At 34.3% G+C, this 22,119-nt stretch overlaps 2 protein-coding genes across 3 annotated transcripts; one reads left to right on the plus strand and one right to left on the minus strand.

Annotated features, from left to right (window-relative positions):
• Positions 1-2,428: 2,428 nt before the first annotated feature.
• Positions 2,429-9,085, plus strand: LOC108479620 (tricalbin-3-like). Of its 2 annotated transcripts, XM_017782333.2 has the most exons (10): positions 2,429-3,573; positions 3,875-4,116; positions 4,686-4,704; positions 5,385-5,593; positions 6,889-6,998; positions 7,113-7,211; positions 7,830-7,985; positions 8,061-8,280; positions 8,362-8,496; positions 8,611-9,085. In XM_017782333.2, the coding sequence occupies exons 1-9, from the start codon at positions 2,765-2,767 to the stop codon at positions 8,448-8,450; spliced, it is 1,953 nt and encodes a 650-aa protein (XP_017637822.1). In that variant the 5' UTR covers positions 2,429-2,764; the 3' UTR covers positions 8,451-8,496; positions 8,611-9,085. The 2 variants fall into 2 exon arrangements, with proteins under 2 accessions (XP_017637822.1, XP_017637821.1); XM_017782332.2 differs by having other exon boundaries at positions 7,830-8,280.
• Positions 9,086-9,177: 92 nt separating this feature from the next.
• LOC108479621 (uncharacterized) lies at positions 9,178-10,440 on the minus strand. The gene is made up of 2 exons (XM_017782335.2): positions 9,725-10,440; positions 9,178-9,607 (listed from the first exon to the last, which is right to left on the minus strand). Exons 1-2 carry the CDS (start codon positions 9,801-9,803, stop codon positions 9,342-9,344), a joined length of 345 nt encoding a protein of 114 aa, XP_017637824.1. The 5' UTR covers positions 9,804-10,440; the 3' UTR covers positions 9,178-9,341.
• Positions 10,441-22,119: the final 11,679 nt, after the last annotated feature.

Genomic DNA, 22,119 nt, shown 5'->3' on the forward strand with positions numbered 1-22,119 from the left:
CTCTTTAATGCTACCACTTGCCATCATCAACCCATAACTTCATCCAAGGGCGGAGCCGGAAAATTTTTTGAGGGGCGGCTGGAATAAAGTTGTATATTTTTACGATAGCAAAAGTGAAATTTCACAATTTTAATAGTCTATATCTTTATAACTTTTAAATAATTAAATCAATTTTTTCTCATTCTTTAAGGGGACAAAGTATAATTTTATCATATATTAATTTAAAATTTTTAAAATTATAAAAAGATTAAAGGTCAAAATTTTTATTTTTGAGGGAATTGGGGCCTTTGCCAACCCCTTGGCTCTGCCCTGACTTTATCATCACCACACTACCAACCAATAGCCACCCTCACAATAATCCATATTTCACACATTTAATTACTATAATATCTTAACCCATAATCTCATTCCAATCATGAGTCAATAATAATAACACATAAGAAAAGAAACTTTTCTCGACTCTGGAAAGGAAAAGAGAAACTTACAAAAAAAAATAAAATTCTCATGATTCAATTCCACACAATCTCATCCTAAGCACGAGATTCATGAAACCTAAACCGTATCATCTCCATTTTCTTTGTTTGATAAAGGTATAAGATTGCCTATTGTGTTTGAGAATGATTGAAATTGTGTAGGCGTCGAGTTTGGTGATGATTAAGGTGATGAAGATGATATTGATTGAAATCGAATGTTATCAATTTTAATATAAAAATGAAGGCACGCCTACACATAATTTTCTAAAGAGATGGTGAAGGACGAAGATTGATGATTCTAGAGTCCCCTGACGTTGATAATGTTTTTCTTTTCTATTTCCGATTTGAATTTTCATTGTTTTTTGGGTTAAAATGAGTTTGGTATAATCGTGTTTTGGTCCCTTAAATTATCTGAATATAAGAATGATGTGGCAGATTCATCCTCATGCCATTTGGTTACCGCATTGATAAACGGAATGAAACCTCTAATATTAAATTGAACATTTTAAAAATAAAAATACTAGATTAGAAGGAACTTACAGTGTAGGGGCCAATCATACGATTATGCCTTTTAGACATTATGACATTGGCACGTCAATGGCAAGTGCTACCGCGGGCCTCCGACCTTGACCCACTTTTCTTTTTTCCTTTACAAACAAATTAACACAAGTAAAACGTGATTCGAACCGGAAGTGCGGGTGAATGTGATACCTCATGAAATAAAAAGTCAAACTCATCGATTATATTGAAATTGATAAATTTGTCAATAATTTTATAAAATTAATTTTTTAAATAATATAAAATCGAATCTTAATTAGTCAAATATCAGTTCAATTGATAAAAAAACTATTTCAATTAATATATGTTTTAAGTAAAACATATTTTCAATTACATTAAATATTATTTTACATCAAATTAATATTTTAACGTTACTGTTTTCTTGGGTTCAATAATTAAACATTACTATTATAAATATAAAAAATTCTTAATTATATAAATTGAGTCTTAGTTCGATTGACACGACATTATTGTCAATATAAGAGGATGTAGGGCTATGGGTAGTTTTAAGTATTGTGTAAAAAAATAACAAATATGATTAGAATCTATAATGAGATTGTTTAAAAAAATTTAAGGGTAAACTAAACTTGTTGGCCTAACCTAAAGGCCCGCTTAAAAAGTGAGAGGGTTTGAGTAAAAATATACGCTCTAAAAATGAGTTTAGGTAAAAAAAAAAGATGCTCGTTTAGAAAATATGCTGGGCCTTGGGTAAGACTTTTTTGACACAAGCCCAACTTAGCCTGACCCGAATATGTAAAGAAAAAACTGTTTTTTTTACTTTTTTTGCTATTTTCTTGTTGTTCTTTTTTTTCACTATTTTACTACAATTTAACTATTATATTGCTACTATTTTATTGTTATTGTATAACTCTTATTTAATTGTTAATTTTGTTACTATTTTAGAATCATTTGCTTGTTTATCTAGGTTGGGCTTAGGCAAAATTTTAAGCTCATTTTTCGGGCCGAGCCTAACAAACGAGCCTAAAATTTTGGTTAGACCCAACTTGACCCATGAGCACATCTAGGATAAACTATAACTAAGGTCACTAAGCTATTGCTAAGTTTACAGTTTGATCACTTAACTTTAAAAAGTTACAAAATAGTAAATAAATTATTCAAAAATTTTCATTTAATTCATTAAACTATTCAAAACATTTTATTTAAATCAATGCAGTGTTAAGTTTTTTATTATTTAAAAATTGACTTGTGAACTTTAGATCGATAATTTGACAATTGATATGATAGGTCAATATATATAAATATTTTGTAATTTTTTAAAATTAAGTGACTAAAATATAAAATTAATAATAATTTGATGCTTTAAATTAAAAATTGGAAAATTGATATATATTTAGTCTCCGACCTTGGCCTAAAAAAGAAAGGAAAAATATTGAGACACAAACAAAACGTGAAGGCATGGTATTGCCACAAAAATAAATTTCTGCCCAACTTCCGCTACTTTTCCTATTCACTATTTGCTGTCCATCACACAACTTCAAAATCTCAACCATTTCCCTTTTCAAATATAATAAGATATAATTGAAGGTCGGTTAATCCCCCCAATCGAAAAGCATTAAAACCCCATATCTTGTTCATTCCCCTGCTTTCATTTCAATTCGCTTCTCCCACTTCCTTCATGTTTTTTATTACCATTAACAACTATGTTTTCTGTTGTTATCCCCACTTTTCTACTGGGGCTTTGTTGAATACGTTCCTCCCTTTACCTTTAATAAATGATCTTTCTAAAACCTTCTTCTTTTTCTTCCAGTTTCAGCTTCCCTCTCCTTCTTCCTCTTTGCCCTTGTAAAACCAACCTCTGTTTCGCAACTAGGAATAAGAATTACAAGACCCCGCTCATCAATCGCTTAATCGCACACCGGAAATATTGTCTTCTTGCTTGTGCAATTCGCAGTCCAAATCCCAACAGGCTTAATGTAAGGGTAGCTAGAAATCTTGTAGCCAATGGCTTTTCAAGTGAGTTTGTGGATGGGGAAAGGGAAAGGGAAAATGAAAGTCAAGAATCTTCAATCCAAATGGGTTCAAATTTCGCTAGTTTCGAACAAGACCCCATTGTTGGCAAATTACGGACTCAGCTAGGTGTTATCCACCCAATCCCGTCCCCTCCAATTAACCGTAACATTGTTGGATTATTTGTTTTTTTCTTTTTTGTTGGGGTTGCTTTTGATAAAATCTGGACTTCAAGGAGGAGGAGGGGCAAATTGGGGGCTTTAGATGGTGACCTTGTTAGAATGGGAGGAGGGGTTTGGCCCCAAGTCCCGACTAGTTTTTCATTGTTCTTGGAAAAGGATTTGCAGAGGAAAGAATCAGTTGAATGGGTTAATATGGTGTTGGGGAAGTTATGGAAAGTTTATAGAGGTGGGATTGAGAATTGGATCATTGGGTTACTGCAACCTGTTATTGATAATCTTAACAAACCTGATTATGTCCAGAGAGTGGAAATTAAGCAGTTTTCTTTAGGGGATGAGCCTTTGTCTGTTAGGAATGTTGAGCGTAGAACTTCGCGGCGAGTCAATGATTTGCAGTGAGTGTTTTGCCACTTCAAAACTACGAGCACTTTGTATTTTGTTGTTGGCATAGTTATTAGTGCACTTTTACTGTCAATTATTGCTGATTCCTATGTTTATTCATATACAAAGTTCTAATTATCAAGTTTGAAGTGTTCTTGATACATAAAGTAGCTTTCATATTGCTTGGAGCTTCAATAAAACTATGATGCTAAATTTGTCGCTTAATGTGCCATTTTTTTATTATTTGAGGATATTTAGAGGTTCTACTTATAAAGTTGAGAGTGCATTTGACTAACTTTCATTTACTTAATGTAGGTATCAAATAGGGCTTCGTTATACTGGTGGTGCTCGCATGTTGTTGATGTTAACATTAAAATTTGGCATTATCCCAATTGTTGTGCCAGTTGGTATTCGAGATTTTGACATTGATGGAGAACTTTGGGTTAAATTGCGATTGATACCGACAGAACCTTTTGTTGGAGCTGTGTCATGGGCTTTCGTCTCGCTTCCGAAGATCAAGTTTGAGTTATCTCCATTTCGCTTGTTTAACTTAATGGGTATGTAAATACAAGCTAACATCTTTCGGTAATATATTAGTCCTTTAATTCCTTCTAAGCACAGTCATTGAAAGTATGATGTCTCTTTCTGTCTCCACTAGTCATGCAGTTTAAAAATGAAAAAGTTGTATAAAGTTTCCCTCTCCCTTGCACTGTATGTTAAGATAATTCTTGTATTTAAGTAATTGGTTATCTGAGCATTGCTTAAATTACTTGGCTTTCTCCAATAACTTGAGTATGCTCATTACCTATGAAACTGTGAATTTAGTAGTTGGTTTAAAGGGTTAGAAGAAATTCTTACTGGATGGCAACAGAAGAAAACAATGCATACTACTCTCCTGTAGCGAAATTTAGTTAATGGGAGTTTGATTATATAACTATGAAATCAAGAGAAACATTCCTTTTATTTTATTTTCCTCATTGAAGTTGTCTTTCTTTGGAGATGACTGCGTTCGATTTCCTCATCTTCAAATAGAAAAAATTAATAGGAATTGTTCTTCAATTGGCATCAAAGATACTGATGGATATTTCTTTTTCTCTTCTTTTCTGCATGCGCCGGACTATACCAGCAATTCCAGTTCTTTCAATGTAAGTGCAAACTTTTTTACAGTTTCTGTAATTTATGCAAGCTTACTGATCTATGATTCTTTTTTTTTTTTTAAATTTTTTCCATACTAGTCCGAAGGACTACAGACTTTCTTACCTTACTAATGGTATTATTTTAGATTAACATAGTTGTCGGGAACATATTCTATAAGAACCTTTCTGGTTTGAACTATTGTCATAATCCCCTTCCCTTCACAGCATTGAAGACATTACTTTACAAAACATCTTACTGGTTCGCTACAATTTCCCAAGCTTTTGATGTAGGTTTCAAGAATATCTCTGAACTATATATAGTCAAATGGAAGAATTTATCTGAAACTAAAACCTACTAATTTGATTTTAGTTAAAATTAATATTTTATGTAAGCTTGATCCGGTTGTACAGCTCACTCTGTATCAATTTAAGTACATATTTAGGACTAATCGTTAGTAGATAAGTTGTATCTGGTAGTGTTTGCCATCTCCTCGTTGTTTTTCCCCTCCCACTTTTGACAAAAGCATTCAACTTAGCCCATGTATCGTCATACTAAACACCCATATTAGCTGAAAGCTTTATCATAATTCACCTTTTACTTTTTACACAAAGATGGCTTTGACAGCTTTCTGTGTATCTCGTTCTTCTAATATTTTATTCATATGGTGTTTGACTACATTTGTATTCAGGTTTTTGAGAAAACTGCTCACTGTGGATTTGCCTCGATTATTTGTCCGCCCAAAGAAGATTGTTCTGGATTTCCAAAATGGGAAAGCAGTTGGCCCTGTTGCAAATGGTTTGAAATCAGGAGAAATTCAAGAAGAGAAGAACAAGGATTTTGTTGGAGAACTATCCGTGACTCTTGTAGATGCCAGGAAACTGTTTTATGTTTTTTATGGTAAGAACCATTTTTCATTTAAGTTCTGAGAAGATTTATTTTTCTGATTTTGAAGGGGAAATGATTACTTTCTATATGTTTTTACTTTTGACTTCCTATGATGTATCTTTAATGTTCTATTTTCATTCTTAGTAGGCCTGGGTCAACATTTGGTTTAAGCTGCTGTAAGCAGTGGAAAAATGTCCGCTCTGTCACTGACTGCTTATCATGTGTTGAGAGCTTTTCTTTAATCTCTGTTTTGAAAATTGTTCAAAAGTGACTAGGCTGTTTAAGGTTATGAATTTTCCATTTAACCCTTGACTTAATGGAAAGTACAGATATCTGTGCATGTAAATCTTATGTTGCTCGAGCTCAGGCATGGGTGTTGTCTACGATAAGGATCTTAGTATCCGACTCTTCAAAATATTGGTAATTTGAGATGCTGAGATATGAGCCTGAAATAGGTTATGGGTACTAACACACAGTTGTCTAAAAATTAGGGATGTAGGCTGAGGGTTGTATACTTTCCAGTGTCCTTGAAGAGCTAAGTTTATAATAGTCGTGCAACACTTTACAGGTTGCTCAAAATGTGGATGGAAGCTTGTATAAATATGTGTGTGTGTGTATGGCTATACCTTTTTTAGTTTGCTTCTGCTTAGCCATGACTTGTGCTATAGAAATAATCAAGAAAAGCAAAGGGGTAAAAGACAAATTGTGACCATCTGTTTTTTGTGTATATGTGTGTGTATCCACTGCCATGCTGATCTTAGCTAGCCTGACCCTGAATTTTGTAGCAAGAATGGGAAGTTGGAGGATAGCACCAAAGAGCGAAGACTGCCATAAGGAACTTCAGCATGTCATTATTGTACTTAAGCTGGTCACTGCCTTTTAAGACTGTCAGTGTGCCCCACTGAAATCTTTTAGGATTTGTTTATTTACCTCTTTCTCTCTTCTCTTGCTTTGCAATGTCTTTCTCTTGAGACACAAGGTCCCTCTTTTTGAATCTTTCTTTTTACCTACATTTGGAACACAACCTGAATAATGTCCCAAACTTTCTCTCAAGGTTCAAATAATCCACCCTTTACTTGTGTTACTTAGCGACATTGGTAAGACAGAGTAAACTGATAAGTATGAACTACAGAGAGGTAAATTACTTGTCATTGTTGCCTAACATGCAATTTGAGATAGGGCATAACTCATGAGGATGAAATACATAGGTTTTCTGATACTTATATGAATATCTTAGTAGAATACTTTATGTGAATGTATATCTTCACTTTCATTCACTGTGTTCATTACCGCCCTTCTTTTGTCAGGCAAAACTGATCCATATGTTACTCTAAGCCTGGGGGATCAAGTTATACGCAGTAAAAGGAACAGTCAAACCACTATTATTGGGCCTCCTGGTGAGCCAATTTGGAATCAGGTATAGCCTCTTTTTATTGGGAATACTATCATCTATAATAAAACTTCCAAACTGGATGAACAAAATAAAGCCGTAAGATTTCTTTAATTGATAATTGTTTTGGCATTTTGGCAGGATTTTCATTTACTTGTGGCAAACCATAGAAAAGAAAAACTATGCATCCAAGTGAAGGACTCCCTTGGGTTCTTGGATTTGACAATTGGTACAGGAGAGGTGAGTTTTTATTCGTAAAAGCAACTTATGTAATTGTACAATATATGCTGAAAATCATCTTTTCATATGGGAATTGTTACCTAGCTTTGAGATTTGATGCTTAAATACAATAGTTGCCTATATAATTTTTAAAGATTAGATTGTACTCACACATATGTGTGTTCCTTTAGAAAAGGGCAAAGATTGGTCGAGATGAGAGACTCGCCGGCAGCTATGTGCAGTAACACAAGGCTAGCTAGTTGTTCAAGGCACTTATTGACCAATAGGCAAGACGATCTGTCTTTTACATGCTAGTTGCCACCTATTTGTTCTGATGAGCAGCAGTATTTTTTCTGTTTGAGACTGCTGTATTGCATAACATACAGACTATTCTAGGTAGAGCTTTAGATTGTATGAATATGAAGACCGCTGCCTTGCCTAGGAAGGTTGATGGTCAATAGGGTAGATATCCATGTCTTGCTGCTTCTGCTACCTGTTTGATTGAGTTCAAATATGGATGAATCCATGATAAAATTTTGCTTTATTTGAAGACTAATCGATGATAGACTGCAATGATTTTCAGTCAGTGGTTTCCCCTTTTCTATGAATATGTTCATCTGATGCATCAATACTTTTCAGGTTGATCTTGGGACTCTCAAGGACACTGTTCCATCGGATCAGATTGTTGTCTTGCAAGGAGCTTGGGGAGTGTTTGGAAAGAGATCTGCCGGAGAAATATTACTTCGGTTAACGTATAAAGCTTATGTTGAGGATGAAGAAGATGACACAACTGTGGTTGGATCTGTTGATACGGATGCTTCAGATGATGAATTATCTGATTCTGATGAACTAAATGTGACAAATGTGCAGGGTGTAAAGCAATTTACAGATGAAACAGACAAGGAGTCCTTTATGGATGTTCTAGCAGCTTTGATTGTTAGTGAGGAATTTCAAGGCATAGTATCGTCCGAACCTGGGAGCAAATCTTTTGATGACATATCAAGAACAGGATCTCTAAAAACAAGATTTAGTGGTGTTAATGGGGAATCTTTGCCATCGGATTCTGATAAGGGTTCTGAATCATCTGGAGGTGTGACACTTAAATCTCTGTATATAAGCTTAAGTTTCAATCGTGTATATTTGAATGCACTCAATAATTTATCTTCTGCAGGATCAATCTTATTATGGTTTGCTGTGATTACAAGTGTATCAGTGTTAATTGCACTCAGTATCAGTGGCTCGAGTTTCTTCAACCCTTGATATCACGTGATGGGCTAGCTAAGAGTTAGTCCTTCTGCTTGATCAAGTAATTATTCTCTTTCGAATGTGATTACAGTTGCCCGCAGTTGCCTTTTCATATATTTTTACATCTCATTTGAGTTGCCACTGGCTGCTAATTCATTAAACCGTATATTGGCAGGTTTAAAGCCAGCCATCATTTTGCAAATCCAATAATGGCTTGGAAGGAGACCTGGAGTTCTCATTCCTGTACTATACACTTACCAGCATGCATAATCGTGTTTGTTAGCAGAGTGTTCGATTGGCGGCAGGCAAAATTTTGGGTTTTATGATGTAGAAAGTACAAGCCATAACAGATAAGCTATGTATACATGTCATGATTTGGGTCATGAGATTAGAGAAGAGAGTGAAAATTTATGACCCTATTCATTTCGTAAGCAAGGAAGGATAGAGGGCAGTGAAACCTTGATCTGAGTCGAACTACTTGGGCTTAAGTTATTTTTTTGCCTCTAAAATGCAGAACCAGGCAGTGTCATGAAGGTTGATATTGTACCCGGTTCTTTTCAAGCATGCATCCGTATATATTGTGCATTAGTTTCTGACGATTTTTTTCAGTTGCATTTACATGGCAGTAATTAAATTTCTTTTGATGAAAATCATAACCGAATTATTTGTTGTGGAGTTTCGAGGGATGGCAGAGTTCGCAACATCAAAGCATTTGTTCACTACTACAATTGAACTTCCACTCTTTTTATATGTTAAAAGAAACAAAAAACACAGTATTATTTCATTCTTAAACTATAATTTCCGCCAGTTTTAATAAGAAAAAGGTACAAGGAAGATAGGTATTGGCATATGGCATTCCTGTGGTTGTATGAACAAAATATCATATACAAAATTTGTATATAATTTCTAACTATTATCTATACCGGATTTAACCCAACAAAATGAAGATGACGAGGCAGTATTTCCTTGGTTATGCCAAGAGATAGCCGTCCAAGAAGATGGCCATTGTTTGCTGCTAGACACCACCGTGGTTGTTGCGGCACCTATTTGTTTGATTTCGGGTGAATTCAGTAAGTCCCACATCACCTGTACGTCTTCATATCCACACATCTTTACATCATCTTGAAGCTTTAATAAACCATTTCCACTACAGGTTTCACCATCTTTCCCACCTACTCATTTTTATTTCATCAGTTCATTCAAAAACCAAGAATCAATTTCCAAGTAAAAAAGAAAAAAACAAAAAAGGGATTGAGATTGATGATCATGTAGTATGGAACTAAACTGACCTTTGACAGTGGGTTTATGGGGTTTAAGCCTGTCGGAGACAGACACCCAGACCCTCCTCACCTTCCGCCAAAAGTGCATGGTATTTTGAGCGCCAAATGAACTTTGGGTCAAGCTCCACTGGATTGGTTTCAAGTCTGAAATGCTGAAAATTTTGAATAAGTAGGCAAAATTGCGGCCGCCCAGCACCGAAATCCATTAACACGTTTCTTGATGGCCGAGCCAAACGTCTCATATTGCTTCAATCCACCAGTCTGATTTTCGTTTGTGCCGCTTCCCCTCAGTTACTCTATTTTTGGCTGTTTCTTCATTTCACATTAAAAGAAGATTGCTTTTCACAATTCTTTTTTCTTTTTATTTTTGGATATAAAATTTTGTTTTCGTAGTGACGATATGATTCATGGAACTGCTGACATTCATGCATTCATATTTTCGTTTTTCACGATGACGCCAACTGCTTTGTTTATCTGCCTACCGTTTCATATTGTAAGATTAAAGGGCCAAAGCATTTATTTATGTATTTATTAGAATTTAAGTTCTTCCTAAACTTAAAATTTATTCAATATTTTTAAAAATTTCTTCTCTTTTTCTTCACGTCTTTCCTTCTTCTCTTTTGCCAACGAACGGTATCAATCTTTGGTTGGTTACCATTCTCCCTCCTTCCTACCAACTTCTCTTTCTTTCTTCTTTTTGACTCTATAAGCTTTCTTTCTTTCCGGTCTATAAATCAACTGTGTCTGTCGTGGTTGAAACTCTACTAGTCACAGACAATTTAGAAAATGGATGGTTTTTTCGTTCTTGATTTGTTTTTATTTTGAGAAATTTTAGAATAATAAATGATAAACTAAAATTACTTATCTGATTAATTACAAAACTTTTTGATAAAGGTTTGTTGCAGCAGCAGGTCGTATGAACCAAAAACCTATTAATAGATAATAACACATTCCAACTAATTCTCAAAAAATATAAATTTGTATCAAATTTGAACTAGTAACTAATCTCAACATTGAAGTATCGAACAAATTCATATAACAAAAAATCTCAAATATCCTTCATCATGAGACACATAATTGTCACTATAAATAAGAATAAAAATTCCAATAGTAGTGGTTAATATTGACATAATAGAGGTATTTGAATCAATAAAGTAACCAAACTCGAAAGAAAAATCATTATTGATGGTCTAAGACCATACATATTGATAGATGGAACTTCCATTTATTTGTTGAATAGACAAATAGACTAAAAAATCATAACTATACTTAACAATAAAATATTGAGAAAAGCCCACATAAGAAGAAGGTTTTTTGTTGCCATCGGAAAAAGTAGGAGTCTCATTATTATTTGAGTGCTCTCTTATTTCGACTACCCTAGAGCCTACGGTAACACAGTCGAGACGACAAGGGGTTTTCTGTCATTGCGGGGATCGAGTGACAAAAGTTTTGAGAAATCAAGAGAAGGTCAGGGCGAGATGAGCCATTTATCATTACGATAGGTGTCAATTGGAAGTGCAGTGATGTATGTAGCTGAGACATCCTAACAGACCGGTAGACTTGAACCTTATTCCTACATGACCTGATCAATTCGATCAGGCACTCGCCATCTATTTTCATTGTTAAACTCTTTGACAACACGAAAAATCAAGTTTTTTATATATATTTTATTTGTTTTCTATTATTTAATAAGTCTTTACTTGAAGTTTTTGTTTGCTCTTGTAGCATGTTTTTTAATCTTGTTTATGCATGTTCCCTTGTTTTTGCAAGTTTTAAGGATGGTTTTGATGTCATCCTCTCCAATTCAATGAATGCTCAAATCTTTTAGCGATTTTTGCCTACCGCTTTGGACCACTCAGAGTTAATTTCCTTATCGTATTAGGTGATTGCAATTACTTCAAATATGACATGCTTGAACTGTGACAACCAATTGTCATTGTGTCATAATGTTTTACTAATGTTGAGGATGAAGTCTTTGTTGTGTTGGTGGAGCTTATCTTTCTCACCCTATTACAGGTGTTTGTTGTTTTTTTTTCTCGAATCGTATGATCCCATTCATAGAATGAATTAATGAATTTCAATTCTTTTAAAAAATAATTCAAAAATTTTGTTTTTTTGTTTTGTTTTTGTAATTAGGGCATCCACCCAAGCAACAGTGGCTAATCTCTTGCCATGAATACTCTTCGAAAAGGTAACTAACTAACCATGAAATCTTTTACATTTATAAAGTCTTTAATCTTATACCTTTCAATACTTTTTTCAAAGTGTAAATAAATATAAATATTAACAAAATGTCAAAAGCTAATTCTATATGAGACTATTTGATTGCTAAAATAAATCTTCCTCATTTTTTTTTATTTCAAAAAACAATGAAAAGTTGAAACTGATAATTTTTTGCTATCAAATACTAATCCATATTCACTATTTTTTGATAGAGAAATGAGACATTGCAAACAAGTGAATAAGGTGCATTAGAAGGTAGAAAGGAAGACTGAAACAAATTCGATAACACTAAACTCAACGATAGACAATGACTGTGAAGGTGAAGAAAGGTAAATGTGACTAACAATAAGGCTCAAGAAAGAAAAAACAAGTTGAGAATTTTAGTAAGAGGTTTAAGAGTCAGAATGTCAAAATGACAAAAAACCTTTCACTATTTGTGAGAAGCTTCTTTTTTATAGTATTTCAAAAATAGGAGTTTCAAAGCTAGCAATTGATGAGAACAATAACTAATATTTTTCAGTTACAAGGCATTAATGATTCTTTTTATTATGAAAGAATTTTGTAGGTGATGGTGAATAGTGAATAAGAATACACTATTGTCGAAACCATTTTTTTGAAAAACGGGGTCGACTTGATTTTGGAAACGAAAATGAAAAAAAACGGGAGTCGCCACCAATCCTTTTTGATGAGGTGTGATCGGGTCACTTCGTAAAAGTGGTTGTTTTTAATAAATGGTTCGATTTATTTAAACAACGATTTTGATCCACGGAATTCAGAAAAACGGGTTCGGGTTTGTCGAAAATTGAAAACTTGAAAGACTTTTAAAATATGATCCCTCTCTTGTAAAAAATACTCGAACGTTAAAGACCTTTTCGTCTCAAAGTAATAAAATGTCACATCCAGTAAGTTAGGACACGACATCTCGAACTTTTGAGAATGAGCTTGCCTTTTACTTAAAATTTGTGTATTTGAACCTTTTTTAAAAGGGTATTCAATTATTTAGAGTAAACGAGAAAAATCGAAACTCAGTAAGTTAGGGCACGATATCTCTAATTTCCAAATGCCAAATATTGCCTTTGTTAGCAAAAATCTTATCCCGAGGTAACAAGATGTCATATCCAGTAAGTTAGGTCATAACACCTCGCATATCTGAGAATAAGCATTTTATTCAAAATTCGTGTTGCGAGTTTAAAAGAATATTTTGTTATTTAGATTAAATGAGAAAAATCGAAACCCAGTAAGTTAGGGCACGATTTTCTTGAAATTCTAAATATGAAATATTGCCTTTATGGAAGAATTAATATTGGATTGGATAAAACCTAAATTCGTAATGAAACGAGATAATAAAGAATGCATAACAAATAAAAATTGATAGGCATAACCAGATAAACATAAACACCAATGTGAATGATAATTATAAAACAAAGATAAAATAAATGCATCAAACGAATAATAAGAAAGGGAAATAATATATAAGCTAAATGTTTGAAGATAAAAAAACTAGTCGTAAAATAATGAATATTATGAGAGTCTATTTAATAAGGTAGTAATAGTGATGATAATGATAGGAAAAATATAACGATAGTAAAATACGATATTAGTACCTAAATATTAATATAGACATAATGTGCTTTAATATTGTTAGAATTAAGTGACCCAAATTCTTATTTAAATAAAATATGATGGAAAATAAAATAAAAGTAAAATCCATATAGAACTAGACTTCTTTTATTTTATTTTAGAATAAGGTTTTAAACCTTATTAAACTCCATCTATTTTATATTGATTAGGATAAGGTGTTTCAATCCTACTAGAATATGGCTTTGCAAGCCTATAAATAGACATAGTCTATTCCTCTTGTATTCGAGTAAAAAAATTTTTCGACATAGTGAATTTTCTTCTCCTCTGCCCGTGGTTTTTTTCCCGAAAGGGTTTCCACGTAAAATTTATGTGTTCTTTATTTTTATTTATTTTATTCTATTTTATTTTTCACAAATTGGTATCGAGCTTCCGGTTATTCATCTCGATCACGGTAATGGCGTCTTTGAAGTATGAAATTCATTGTTGGATCGCAACACCGATTTGCGTTGTGGCAAATTAAGATGCAAGCGTTCTTGCAGATGGATCTAGAGGATGCCCCGCTAGGATAGATAAGATGCCTTCGACATTAACGATGAAGAGAAGAAGCGTAAGGATCGAAAGGCATTAACACAATTACATCTGCATTTGTCCAACGAAATTTTACAGGATGTGATGAAAGAGAAAATCGCATTGCATTATGGAAGAGGCTAGAACAAATATGTATGTCGAAAACTCTAACAAGCAAGTTGCATATGAAGCGGCGTCTTTATGCTCATCGTTTGGAGGAAGGTGCGTCAGACACGAACACTTAACGGTGTTTAAAGAAATTCTCTCAAACTTGGAGGCCATGGAGGTTCAAGATGATAAGGAAGATCTAGGGTTGATTCTACTTTGTTCGTTGCCCGCCTTATTCAACCTTTAGAGACACGATTTTATATAGCCGCGAGTCTCTCACAGCTTGATGAGGTTTATGATTCTTTAACCTCGTATGATAAGATGAAGCATCTTGTGGTTAAACCCAACTCTCGGGGAGAGGGTCTCATTGTTCGTGGGAGATAAGACCGAATGTTGATGATGATCGTGGTAGAACACAGGAACGGAATCCTCGTGGTAAATCTAAGGGTAGATCGAAATCTTCAAACAGAGGTAAAACTTGCAACTTCTGCAAGAAGAAAGGGCACATTAAATCTGAGTGCTATAAGCTACAAAATAAGATTAAAAGGAGGTGCGAATCAAAAGGAAAACAAATGAAAAATTCGGTGAAGGCGATGTTGTAGAAGACTACAACGATGGTGAACTTCTAGTTACTTCATCAATGATTCTAAAGTAAGCGAGGAGTGGATACTTGATTCAGTCTGCACCTTCCACATGAGTCCCAATCGGGATTGGTTTACAACTTATGAAACAGTGTCTGAAGGTGTTGTTTTGATGGGAAATAATGCTTCATGTAAAATCGCAGGTGTTGGAACAATTAAAGTTAAGATGTTTGATGGAGTTGTCAGAACACTTAGTGACGTGCGGCATGTTCCAGAATTGAAAAGAAATTTAATTTCGTTGAGTACTCTTGATTCAAAAGGGTACAGATACACAATGAAAGTGGGGTTTTAAAGATTTCCAAAGGGTCCCTTGTTGTGATGAAAGGGCAAAGAAAGATTGCCAAGTTATATGTTTCTGAGGTTCTCTCATATCGGTGATGCAATTGCCGCTTCCTCTTCCTTGTCGATGATGATATTACTAAACTTTGGCATATGCGCCTAGGGCATATGAGTGAGAATGGCATGGCGAAATTAAGCAAAGAGGACTTCTTAATGGGCAAGGAATTTGCAAACCGAATTTCTGAGAGCACTGTGTTTTGGGAAGCAAAAGAGAGTTTGATTCACTAGAGGAATCCATAACACGAAGGAAACGTTGGAGTATATCCATTCGATCCGTGGGGCCGTCCGAGTGCCTTCGAGAGGTGGAGCTAATTATATGCTAACCTTTATTGATGATTTTTCCGAAAAGTTTGGGCGTTCTTCCGAAGCGAAAAGTGATGTGTTTTCCACATTTAAGTCTTGGAAAATTATGATTGAAAAAGCAGACGGAAAACAGATAAAATACCTCCGCATGCACAATGGCTTAGAGTTACGCTCGATGAGTTTAATAGATTGTGCAAGTCGGAAGGATCATGAGACACTTGACGATTCGTCATACTCCACAAAGAAAAGCGGCGTTGCGAATGAATGAACGAACGATCATGGAGAAGGTTCGATGTATGTTGTCAAATGCCAACTTACCAAGTCATTTTGGGCGAATGACCTCTCGTGCATGTTTTTGATCAACCGATCTCCATCCGTTGCCATTGAGAAAAGACTCCACAAGAGGTATGGTCCGGTAATCCCGCTAATTATTACGATTTAAAGATTTTTGGGAGTCTGCGTATGCTCATGTTGATAATGGAAAATTGGAACCGAGATCCATTAAATGCGTTTTCTTGGTTATAAAGCTGGTGTAAAAGGCTATAAGTTATGGTGTCCGAAAATAGAAAAGTTGTGATTAGCGAGAGATGTTGTTTTTGATGAAACTGCTATGCTACCTAACTTATCTCTTAAAGACTCTTCCAATAAAGAAAACCAAAAGCGGTGGAGCATCGATTAATACGAATCAACTCCTCAAGCCAAGACAAAAATTGAGAATAGAGTTGCTTCTTCACCGCAATACTCTATCGCCAAAAACAGGACAAGAAGAGAAATTAAACCTCCAAAGAAGTATGCCGAGGTTGATCTAGTTGCTTATGCTTTAAATGTGGTGAAGATATAGATGCGAATCAAGAGCCATTTAATTATTCTCGAGGCGATTAGTGTGAAGACTCGAAAAGTGGATGTTTGCTATGCAAGAGGAGATGGAATCACTCCACAAAAAAGAACATGGGATCTTGTAAAACTTCCTAAAGGTAAAAAGGTCATTCGTTGTAAATGGGTGTTTAAAAGAAAGAAGGACTCAGGGAGTTGAAGAACCCGGATATAAAGCAAGGCTTGTTGCAAAGGGTTACAATAAATTCGTGAGTGGACTTCACAGATGTGTTCTCTCCGGTTGTTAAGCATAGTTTGATTCGAGCTTTGCTTGGTATTGTGGCCATGCATGATTTGGAGCTTGAGCGTTAGATGTAAAACTACATTTTGCATGGAGAACTTGAGGAAGATATTTACATGCAACAACCGAGAGGGTTTTATAGTCTCGTAAAAAGAGGACTATGTTTGCTTGCTGAAAAAGTCCCTTTACGGTTTGAAACAATCACCAAGACAAGGGTACAAGAGGTTTGATTCCTTTATGACTTCTCATGATTTCAAAAGAAGTAGTTTTGACAGTTGTGTCTACTTTAAGAAAAAGCAGTGATGGTTCTTTTGTGTATCTACTTCTTTATGTTGATGACATGTTGATAGCGACAAAAGATAAAAGAGAGATAAGAAAGGTTAAAGCCCAACTAAGTGAAGAATTTGAGATGAAAGATTTAGGACCAGCAAAGAAGATACTTGGTATGGAGATTCTCGAGATAGAAAAGCAAGTAAATTGTACCTAAGTCGGAAGGGTACATTGAGAAAGTTCTTTGCGTGTTCAATATGCAGAGTGCTAAGCTCGTTAGTACTCCTTTAGCGACCATTTCAGACTTTCATCGGCCTTATCTCCTCAATCGATAATGAGATTGAGTACATGTCACATGTTCCATACTCTAGTGCGAGAGGATCTCTCATGTATGCTATGGTTTGTTCACGCCCGATTTATCATATGCAACAAGGTCGCTTAGCGATACATGGCGAATCTCGGTAAAGAACACCGGAAAGTAGTTCGATGGATTTTAAGATACTTACGAGGCACTACTAATGTTTGCTTACAGTTTGGAAGAACTAAAGATGGAGTTATAGGGTATGTTGATGCTGATTTTGCTGGAGACCTTGATAGAAGAAGATCTCTCACAGTTACGTCTTTACAATCGGAGGTTGTGCAATTAGTTGGAAAGCCACTTTGCAAACTACGCCGCTTTGTCTACCAATTGGTGAGTACATGGCGATTCTCGAGGCTTGTAAAGAAGCTATTTGGTTGAAGGACTATTTAGTGAACTCAATGAAGACCTTCAAATCAAGACAATATTTTGTGACAATCAGTGCCATCTTTCTTACAAAAGATCAAATGTTTCATGAGAGAACAAAACACATTGATATTTGGTATCATTTTGTTCGTGATATTATTGCTCGTGGTGATATTGTTGTGAGCAAAATTAGCACTCATGAAAATCCTGCAGATATGATGACTAAGTCATTTCCTATAACCAAGTTTGAGCATTGCTTAGACTTGGTTGGTGTTCATTGTTGAAGTTAAACCCTTAAGGGGTTTTTGGAAGAGGTGAAGAACTTGTTTATTGAAAGTTCGCGATGAAGAACTTGTTCATTGAGAATTTGTGTCAAGGTGGAGATTGTTAGAATTAAGTGACCCAAATTCTTGTTTAAATAAAATATGATGGAAAATAAAATAAAAGTAAAATCCATATAGAACTAGACTTCTTTTATTTTATTTTAGAATAAGGTTTTTAAACCTTATTAAACTCCATCTATTTTATATTGATTAGGATAAGGTGTTTCAATCCTACTAGAATATGGCTTTGCAAGCCTATAAATAGACATAGTCTATTCCTCTTGTATTCGAGTAAAAAAATTTTTCGACATAGTGAATTTTCTTCTCCTCTGCCCGTGGTTTTTTTCCCGAAAGGGTTTCCACGTAAAATTTATGTGTTCTTTATTTTTATTTATTTTATTCTATTTTATTTTTCACAAATATTAATATAGACATAATGCCTAAAGCATAATAATAGTGAAAATATGAATGAATAAGAAATATAAATAACTAAGTAATGAGAAAATAAATAAGATGAAAAAATATAATAACAATACAATGATAGTAAGAAAGAAAATTTAGTAATAACAATAATATGTCAAATAGAAAAAATAATAGTAACAACAATAATACAAATAATAAATAATCTAAAGTTTGAAGTTATTTAAAAATTATAAATAAAATAAATGATGAAATAATAATAATAAGAGTAATGATATATAAATAAAATAAGTGTGCTAAAAATATATATATATATATTAAATTGGTTAATATATAAAAATAATACCGTATAACTAAATACAAAAAAGAAAATATAATAATAATAATAATAATACAATAGTAATAATAATAAAAAGGTATAATAATATATTAGATAGTAAAAAAAACAGAAATAAAATGGTAATAGTGATATTAGTAATAATAATAATAGGAAATAATAGTACATTAATAATAATAATATATGTTAATAACAATAATAACATATAAAAATAGGAAATAATAATATGGTAAAAACAATAATAATAACAAAAAAGAGTAATAATAGTAGTAAAAATATAAAATAATAATAATAGTACAAAAATGACAATAAAATAAGATGATAATAATGATAATAAAAAATAAAAATAGTAATAATGGCAATAATAATACCATAATAAAAGAAAAGAAATAATAACATGTAAATAACAATAAAAATAATAACAATAATATATTTAATAAAAATAATAGTAAAAATAATAAAAAAGGATTAAATTGAATTCAAAACAGAAAGTTTGGGGAAATCTAGAAATATATAAAAGAGAAAAGGACTAAATTGCGTGCGCAAATACCCAGGAGAGACTCAAATGGACTATAAATTGCATGCGCAAATACCCAGGAGGGACTAAAATGGACAATAACCCATCCCTTCAAAACGCGCAGCATAAGAGAGGACCAAAATGAAAACCAAAATAAATTATAGGGTAAAATTAGAAATAATGAAAAATTAAATTTTAAAACAATAAAAAAGCGGAAGGGCTAAAAGTGCAATTAGCCCTTCCGTTGAAAACACGCAGATCCTCTGAGGAGGGTTGGGTCGGCACGCGAGTCGTCTGAAAACAACGCCGTTTTGGGGTTTAAGGACCTAGGCCAAAACGACGTCGTTTTGGCCCTCTATTTAAGTAAATTTCCCCCCCCAAAAAAATTCATTTCAACACTCCTTTAAAAAAAAAACTTCTCCCTCTCCCCTTTTCTCTGAAGCCTCTCCCCTCTGGTGGAGTCTCGGTCGCCGAACCACCGTCGTCCGCTGTCATCGCCGCCGTCACATGGTGGCCGAAATTTAAAAAAGGTATTTTTTTTGTTTTGTTTTTTATATTTTTATATATAAATATATATATACTACTTTTGAAAGAAAAAAATTTAGAGAAAATACGTTTGTATGTGTAGCCGAAAAATGAAAATAAAAAGGAAGAAAAAAATGGGACCTTGGCACTTTTGAATCTTTTTTTTTTTGCTTCAATCCTTGCTGTTTTTTTTTTGTATTCAGATATGTGTTTGAAAATAACGATTTTACATTCACAATCTTCTGATTTTTTATTTAAAAAAAACCCCTTTTGTGTTACATTTTCTCCGGCTTTATAGCTGATTTGAATACATATTATATTGTTTCTTTGCTGCTCTTTTTCTTGCGTGTTTTTCTCTTCTTTTACAGGTAGGAGCAGTTGGAGTGGTTGATGCTAGGGGCGGTGGCTGACGGCTAGGGTCAGGGTTAGGTTTTTTTTTATTACTAAAATTGGTTTAGGTTGTAGGCCATTTGGGCCCTTAGGTTTTTTTTTTTTAATTTTGGGCTTGTAATTTTGGGTCTAATTTTGTAATTGGGTTTAGTTGTTGGGTTTGTTTTATGGGCCCGGGAAAAAATGGGCTAGTACAGCTGCCCTTTTTTGTTTGCTTTCATGTAACGAGAACAGAGCAAAGACTTTTAAGGAAGACCAATTTTGCCCGGTCTTGCCGAGTCTTGACTTCTTTGGTGCTCCTCTTCTTTCAAGTAACTTCATTCTAATCCACCGCATCATCAGGAACTGTTGCTTAGATCTACTCCACTGCGACTACTTGTAGCTTTAACCTGTTCTATTGCAACTTCAATGAGATGGGGTTTGTTTTGATCTGCTCTACTGCAACTTCAGAGTGATAAGATCTGTTTATTCATAGCTTCAATCTGTTCCACTACAACTTCAGGGAAATAAGATTTGCTATCTTCAATCTGCTTCACTGCAACTTCAGGGAGACAAGACTTGTGAATTCAATCTACTCCGCTGAAACTTCAAGGAGATCTGCTGTGGCTTCTAGCTGCTTCAATGCCATTTTAGGGAGAAGAGATTTGTAATTCCCAGCCTGTTACCCTGCTGTTTAGGGGGTTAAGGCTTACCGTCTTCGATTTGCTCCCCTACTGCTTAAGGGGTTAAGATATATTACCTTCGATCTGTTTTCCTACTACTTAGGGGGTTAAAATCCATCACCTTCGATCTGTTTCCTTACTGCTTAGGGGTTAAGATCTGTAAATTCAGCCTGTTACCTTACTACTTAGGGGTTTAAGGCCCATTACCTTCGATCTGTTTCCCTACTGTTTAGGGGGTTAAGATTTGTAAATTCAGCCTGTTACCCTACTGCTTAGGGGTTTAAGGCCCATCACCTTCGATCTGTTTTCCTACTGCTTAGGGGGTTAAGATTTGTAAATTCAGCCTATTACCCTACTGCTTAGGGGTTTAAGGCCCATCAAATTCGATCTGTTTCCCTACTGCTTAGGGGGTTAAGATCTGTCACATTCGATCTGTTTCCCTACTGCTTAGGGGGTTAAGATCTATCACCTTCGATCTATTTCCCTACTGCTTAGGGGTTAAGATCTGTAAATTCAGCCTGTTACCCTACTGCTTTAGGGTTTAAGGCCTGTGGATTCACTGATTCCACTGCACTATCCTCTGAGGAACATGATTTGTAAAATCAGTTTCATGTATATATGCTTATGCGAAATAATTAGGATGCAATGATTGAAATGAATCAAATGCTCCTAACTAAATGTGATGCTTATGTCAAATAATTAGGAAGCTATGATCGAAATGAATCAAATGCTCCTAACTAAATGTGTTATTATTGAATGTAGAAATGTCATGAGCTTTTTTTTAAAAAGGCTTAAGGTATTATCGCTCGTTGTTCATCAGGACATTATCACTGACGTATTATGCTGCCATCTTGTTCGGCTGGTATTCTTAAAAGAAAAGTCAAAGAAACAATCACATTTTGCTCAGTAAGTTTGCCCCGCTGTAATTTCAAAGTCCTTTCCACTGTACCTTCTAGGACATAAAGTTTGTGCCTCCCACTGCAATTTCAGAGGAATAACATTTGGTTTCTTCCATCCATTCTGCTGCAACTCAAAGGTATAGGATTTGTACCATCTTCAATCATTTTGATCTGTTACACTATTCCCTGGGTGTAATGACCAGATGTATATGCCTGATATTTGCATAAATGCAAAGTATCATTTTTCTTTTCTCGAGAATAATCCTATTTCTCGTTCTTTACAGGGATTATAACACCAATATAATTTCTTTTTGCTCAACCAATATCTTTGACAGAAAACCCAAGGAGATAATTTCAATTTGGGCTTAAATATTTCCAACCCTTGGGCTTGGCGAGTTCTGAATAATAGTCTTGTTTCAGGCTTCTGTATTATTTAGAAGCTTCCAAAGTAATATGCAGAA

The sequence above is a fragment of the Gossypium arboreum genome, chromosome 12, assembly GCF_025698485.1.
Source record: "Gossypium arboreum isolate Shixiya-1 chromosome 12, ASM2569848v2, whole genome shotgun sequence".
Taxonomy (NCBI): domain Eukaryota; kingdom Viridiplantae; phylum Streptophyta; class Magnoliopsida; order Malvales; family Malvaceae; genus Gossypium; species Gossypium arboreum.

Coding starts and splice junctions, on each gene's coding strand:
- LOC108479620 (XM_017782332.2), top strand. CDS start 2,765: ATGATCTTTCTAAAACCTTCTTCTTTTTCTTCCAGTTTCAGCTTCCCT. Junction 3,574..3,874: donor CGGCGAGTCAATGATTTGCA/GTGAGTGTTTTG, acceptor TACTTAATGTAG/GTATCAAATAGGGCTTCGTT. Junction 6,999..7,112: donor GTGAGCCAATTTGGAATCAG/GTATAGCCTCTT, acceptor GCATTTTGGCAG/GATTTTCATTTACTTGTGGC.
- LOC108479621 (XM_017782335.2), bottom strand. CDS start 9,803: ATGCACTTTTGGCGGAAGGTGAGGAGGGTCTGGGTGTCTGTCTCCGAC. Junction 9,608..9,724: donor CCATAAACCCACTGTCAAAG/GTCAGTTTAGTT, acceptor AAAAATGAGTAG/GTGGGAAAGATGGTGAAACC.